We start from the raw sequence: 6,490 nt of genomic DNA, 5'->3' as shown, positions 1-6,490 counted from the left end.
TAAATTTAAAAATTGAAGTTCAAAAATAATACCATACTAACATGGAATAGATCCTCTCAATATTTTCTCTCACATGTTTTCTCTTGGTTCCACTTAAAGAATGTATGGTGAGAAATCACACTTGACCAAACAATTGAGGAAAAAGAATTGAGAGGAACCTATTCCTACTAATATTCCAACAAAGTTTAGTTTCCATGGCACTGCCTTGTGCAGAAACTTTGAACATAAAATATGAACATAAGATAGACTGACTTATCACTAAGTTGCACCAAAGTAGCGTGAAATGAGTGCGCAGGGAACAAATCACTACAGCAAGAATTTTTCATAAAATCATAAGGAACTACGAATTCAAAAATCCAAAGCCTTCCCTAAGAAATGACTCGTTTCTAATAGGATGCAACATTAAATATTATAATGGGTAAAGTATACTTTTTGTCCCTGAAGTTTGGCAAGAATTTCAAAAATACCCCTAAGTTTTATTTTGTTTCAATTTTGTCCCACAACTTTTCAATTTGCATCAAATATACCCCTGGCAGCTAATTTTTCAAAAAGTTTAGAACCAATTCAACAACAATTTCATAAGAACAACCTTCAACACAAGCAAATCGAACATAATTGTCATGCATTGTTATTGGATTGGTCTTAACAAAAAATATACTTTACCCTATTATATTCAATAGCATACTAGAAAAAAACATGAAACAACATCAACAACGCCCAACGAGACTTTTTGCATATTAGAATAAGATCAAATTAACAACTAAAAAATACAGAGCAAATATATAGCGCAGTATACCTTAGCCAGCCTCTTTTCTTGAGCTGAAATATCTTGTCAACCAAATTCAAAATGGGGACACTGACATTTGGTGGGGCCCACTGCAAAACAATTTGAATATTATGAACATTTATACAATGTCCTTTGAGAGAGAGAGAGTCCCATCTAGTTTGCAACATAGATAACCAACTCAAATAATCCAAGGGCACCACAAGTACCAGAAAACTAACTATTTGAATCAGAAGTTTAAGTATGATATATAAAATCAGAAAGCAAATGCAAAGTCAGACCTCTGGTGGCATTCCAACTGGATCCTCCGAACTATCTTGAATTAGAGTGAAATTTGTAACTGGAACATCATTGCCAACCCTGGATTCCACCATCATATCATGCTTTCTATCCAAATCCAAGTTCCCAGACTCTTCGGCAGGGTTTGTTATTCGTGACAGGTAATCCTGTGAGATCACTTCATTGTCAGAATGCCACCCACTATCTTGAGCTACTTCCCTGTCAATATTCTCACTGCCAAAATTACTGTTCTTTAGACTTTCCTCGTTATCGGAGCTTAACACACTTTCTGCATTGCTTTGCTGTGAAATACTTTTATCCATTTCATCAGCATTCCAGGGCAAGCTCCCGGTGGTATACGTAGAATAACCTTCATTCATGGGGGATGACGAACCAACAACCTTCTTCATTAAACCGTCTGAAACCCCTCTGAACTGGCGTACTATATCATCCACAGCATCATCTACATTGACTGAAAAATACCCCAAAAAAACAAAAACAAAAATAAAAAACCAATCAAATAATAGAAAACAAATAAAATATTTGATATACAATTTAAAAACAAGCACAGGAATGAATTTTGAATGAGAAAACGGAATGACATTTTCTACAACACAGTATGTCCAGAATACAGTTAAAATATATCCGAGTAATATTTGGAGCGATCAATTTTTGTGAAGAAAGTATCAAAGGACTAAATGTCCTTCCCCTAAGGTTAAAGAAGCTTGGTACTGATTACAACTTCATTATCAACAGATGTTAAGTTCAGAATTTTTTTTCAGATTCTAAATCCATTTCCAACTTTAGACCCATTCCAGTTCCATTCTTACCATCATTGATTTACCTAAACTGACTCATTCACAATGTCAATCATTTAAGAAAAACTTCAAATATTCCTTCCAATTGAACAGAGAAGACAGAGGATGAATTGGAAGAGAGGAAAAGAAAGGACCAGTTGCCAAAAAATAGAGAAGAGAGTGATGTTAAAACAATGATAGAAGGGTCACACTGGAAGACAGTAAATCAGAATGTTAGAACTAAGAACCAAATACCTGCCAATGTTTTCATCACTGAAGAAGATTTCCCAAAAGAGTAGTTCTTCAAGGGTAATACATAACAAAAATAGTTTGTTAGAATGTCAGCTTCCACATCCAAAAGTACCAAGTGAAAATATTAAAATGTCACTCATTATAAGTTATGTAACAAGTCCCAAGAAGATGCTCACCTTTGAGGAAACACTGAAAAAATCCCATACTTCATGTTGCTCAGCAACATTAGCTATTGACAGAAGATCCTGAGGCAATACCATAAAATTCAAGCAAAGGGATTAACAAGATACAAAAGGAAATTATGTCTTTATTATTTACTTATTTATTGGTTAACTATATCTTTAAATAGCATTTTTTAGACACGGCATAAAATACCTGGAGATATCTGTCAAGCTGAATGCAACGTTGATGTACAAAGGCATCATCTGTGCTTGACGAAAATATCCTTTTTGGAGGCAAATGTAATGTATAATTGGGAATATCTTTTAGATGTCGATGTAGTCGTTCAAAATTCCTATATCTGTAAGTCCGAAAGAAATTATGGCAAAGTCGAACCAAAAGAAATTAAGACATGAGCATATTTATTCTACTTAATGCAATTAAATTGTTGGAAAGGAAATTATTAGACCCCAAAAAGTAAAAACAGTGAATAGCACTTGATTTTCTGGTTAGAATTTAACACATTGTAAAATAATCTATGTAAAAAATGATAACTTAAGCACTACTACCACTATCATAAAATGTAAAAGAAAGAAGTAAACCTTCTTTTAACAAACCAAGTCCTATTTTGTGCATCAGTCACTGCAATTGAATAGACAGCAAAGCTTGTGGACCCAAGTTTCTCAAAATATGCTCCAATAACCTGCAGCATTCACTCAAAACCATTGTAATTTATAAAACGATATAATTAAATACATTCAAAACCAAGTAACATTTCAGGTACAACATTTACAACCAGAAGTGCATACCCGGCACCTGAGCTTAGGAATAAGTGGCCCCTCTCTTCTAACAATCATGTCAGAAGAACTCTTCCCACGAAATTCACTATGCCTCCCGAATTCAGGAGTGTAGAACTCTGAAATTATGGAGCCTCCTTTATTAGGTTGGATTGCCAAGGAAGAAGCACTGTTAGATCTCTTCAGGTTACTTTTATACCCATTGGAAACAAGATCCGTGATGCCCTTCATCGTATCAACTTGCAGCTTGTCCTCAAAAGTTAATTGCTTGCCAGAGTCCTGAGGATATTGTGATCTATCTGTGCCTCCAACATTTTGAAGGGGATCTGAACCCAAGGCAGGCTTTGGCGGCAACGAAATCTTTGCTTCTGCAGGTGAAAACTGTCCAGGTTTACTCACTGATGTTTCCTGAATCAATGTTCTATGAGGCAACGAACTGTCCGTAGCTGGACTTTTGACAGAAAGATCCTGAAAGCCGGCTTTGGTTATTTTGTTTTCTTTCTTTTTGTAATTTCTTCCTTTTGTCCACATGTTCTCAAGATTCTCAGGCATAAGAATTTCAGTTCTCCTTTGAGTTACAACCTCTAATTTCCGTGCCCAATCAGCAGGCTTGACCTGAGAAGATTCTTCGTGGTGTATTTTATGCTGCAACGATGTCTCTCCTTGATGACTCATTTTAACCAAGGCCATCTCAGTTACTTGGTTTAATGATGGAGATTGCTTAGATGCCGTGAGATTGTCATGGCCGCCCTCATTAGGGGTAGAATGACCACGTTGATGACTTGCTACATTTGTTGGCTGATTACCAGCCATTGATTTTGTAACATCATCATTAAGGAGAACTAGAAGAGATTCAATAAGCTCATTTATATACCTGATCATAAAGATAAGAATATTTTTATGAATGGATATTGAAGAAATTATAAAAAAATGTAGTCAAAATGCTACGAGAGTTTCAATCACATTGATGGCCAGATAATATGTAAAATGTTTAGACTTCAGAAACAAGGAATCAAATAATGTTTTCAATGGTCTAAACTAATTGGCACGATTATTCTTATCAACTGATCTCTAAATATTTATATTTAACAATTGGTGTGATGAAATAGGCAATGGTTAGGACCAGCACATCTTAGTTTCTTAGCCCTTAATTCTCAGGTGCTCGCTTATCCCTCAACCAACACACTAAATCCCTTAGTCTTTCCCCTTACATTCTGCTTTGACATTCTAATGTCCCAGGAATTTTGGCAATGAAATAGATACCCTTTCATCTCTCTACCTTCAAGCTTATCACACCTAACCTGGCACTTTTCCTAGTTCTCAGCTTTAATCTCTCATGGAGAAGGTTCTATACTTGGTAAAGAGAATGTGGAGAATAAAAGTATTCATACAGCTCACAACAATGGCTGAAAAATAAATTCAATGTGCCATCTATTTTGCACCTTCCCACTCTCAATCAACTTAAAGAAGCATGCCAAAAATGTTATTGATATTATAAGACTAAAATAAATTCCTTCTGATACCATAACAAATAAACGATTTTAAATTTGGTAGTTAAAGCTTGAATATTGATGCAGCAACCCTTCCATTGTATTAAAACTATTGACATCCAACTTTCCAAAAATCAGTCTTGAAAATAAATATAAGACAAAATATTCAGCAACATACCCGGGGCTTGCTAAATTCATAATAGGTTGCATAACCAAACAAGTTAAAAGTTCCCGAGCTATAGAACGAACTACAGGACACTGAGCTTCTCGTTGTCTTAGTACTATGGCTAAAACAGCACTCATCAGTCGCTGAAGAACCTGAAAGAAAAAAAGGCTTCATTAAATATGATAAGAGATATAATCCTCCAAAGCAAAAACATATAGCCATCAGAACACTCCACTCACACCTTGTACTCACTCTCTGGAGATATCAATGCTGGGTGTAGCTCTTTAGAATTCAACAAATGGAATTTCAATCTCTCATCCCTCTCCTCAGAAGATAACGTTCTCATAACATCTACGCCTATAGCAGCTTGATTTCTTCTGAAAAGGTCTATGTGATCACCTACTAAGTCAACTATGTCCCTGAAAGCAAAAAGTAAAGTCAGCGGTTTCTATAGTACTTTCTTCCTAGGAGCAACTATAGGCAAAGGTAAACCAGGTACCTTGTCAGCAAATCGACAAGGTTGATCTCTTTAACCCTTCCTGATATTTCACCAAGAACATCCATTATTATTGCACGTATCTGCTCAGGAAACTCCTTGTCTGGAGTAATTTCCGAATACCACAAATCAACCACAAAATCCTTCAATATCTTATCGATCAAATCACCCATGGCAGCCTCCACGGCAGAAGAATCAATTTTCTTCTTCCATTTAGTAGGGGGAGGCAGAGTAGAGAGGCGCGAATCATTTGGCGACAACTGTTTTTTCTCTAAATGAGATAGGTAAGTTTGTGATACAGGCTGTTGAACCTTCCATCGGAATTCCACATTATTGAAAAGAATGCGCAGCGCAGAAACAAATAAAATTGACATAGGTACATTCATCCACATTGATTTACTTGTATCTGTCAGACAATCAATCATAACATAGAACACCAATTAACCAACAAAGGAAAAAGCATACCGAAACTGTAACCATAACCAGAACCATAATGAACATTAAGGAACATAATTCCAACAAGTGTTGAACTGAAATCCCTAAGCTACCATGAGTAACTTCACTAAATTCCATACTGAATCATTACCACTAAGCTTAAGCAACCATAATCGGACTAAAACGGCAAAAGCTTATCAAGTTCCAGCTACTAATTCCTAGAAATCGCAACAAAAGCACACAGAAAAGCAAAAAATGAATCCAGAATCCCTAGTAAAAGATAGAGATTGACTAGGAATTACATGAATTCAAACAGAGAAATCAAAGTAAGACTGAAAGAAGAAGAAGAAGAGACTCACGAGTTAAGAAATAGGAAACAGCGAATATACAAAGGGACCACCAAATAGTGCGAAGCTTGAACTCATGGATCAGATCAGAGAGAGTCTCCATGGGCTTCTTCATTGTTCTTTCTCTTTCTTTTCAGTTTTGTGTGCCTTCTTAAGACTCCGAAATTTGAAGTCTCAGAAGACACAGAATCAAACAGGAATAAGAACAACCTTTCCTAGGTCTTTGTTTTGTGCTCTGTTGTGTGTGTTGTTCGGTTTGATATTTGATTGCTTCTTCAAATTGGAAGCGAAACAATAACACCTGGAAATTTTTATTTGTGGAAAAGTGTGTTAATAATCTAATCTGTTTTGTGACCTGTGTTTGAGTTGGTTCTCTAATTAAATTAAATTAAATTATGTCATATGATCTTGGAGTTCTGAGGCGAGGCCACTTTTTCTGATGATAATAACGTGCGCCATAATGATAATCTCGGATCAATTTTAAAATT

General features: G+C 35.7%; 1 protein-coding gene across 1 annotated transcript in view; it reads right to left on the bottom strand.

The window, feature by feature from the left end:
- The window catches only part of LOC107623028, a 9,320-nt gene extending 2,913 nt beyond the window's left edge, over nucleotides 1-6,407 (bottom strand). Inside the window, exons 1-11 of the mRNA XM_016325150.2 lie at nucleotides 6,015-6,407; nucleotides 5,224-5,626; nucleotides 4,966-5,143; nucleotides 4,737-4,876; nucleotides 3,081-3,942; nucleotides 2,874-2,974; nucleotides 2,488-2,632; nucleotides 2,289-2,357; nucleotides 2,116-2,161; nucleotides 1,066-1,535; nucleotides 797-876 (exon numbers count right to left, since the gene is read on the bottom strand). Of these exons, the coding sequence (XP_016180636.1) occupies nucleotides 797-876; nucleotides 1,066-1,535; nucleotides 2,116-2,161; nucleotides 2,289-2,357; nucleotides 2,488-2,632; nucleotides 2,874-2,974; nucleotides 3,081-3,942; nucleotides 4,737-4,876; nucleotides 4,966-5,143; nucleotides 5,224-5,626; nucleotides 6,015-6,117 (2,597 nt within the window). The 5' untranslated portion in view covers nucleotides 6,118-6,407. The remainder of the gene's footprint in view (nucleotides 1-796; nucleotides 877-1,065; nucleotides 1,536-2,115; nucleotides 2,162-2,288; nucleotides 2,358-2,487; nucleotides 2,633-2,873; nucleotides 2,975-3,080; nucleotides 3,943-4,736; nucleotides 4,877-4,965; nucleotides 5,144-5,223; nucleotides 5,627-6,014) is intronic.

This window comes from Arachis ipaensis, chromosome B10, assembly GCF_000816755.2.
Source record: "Arachis ipaensis cultivar K30076 chromosome B10, Araip1.1, whole genome shotgun sequence".
Lineage (NCBI taxonomy): Eukaryota > Viridiplantae > Streptophyta > Magnoliopsida > Fabales > Fabaceae > Arachis > Arachis ipaensis.
The sequence above is the reverse complement of the archived record's forward strand: the minus strand, read 5'-3'. Positions and strand labels throughout refer to the sequence as shown.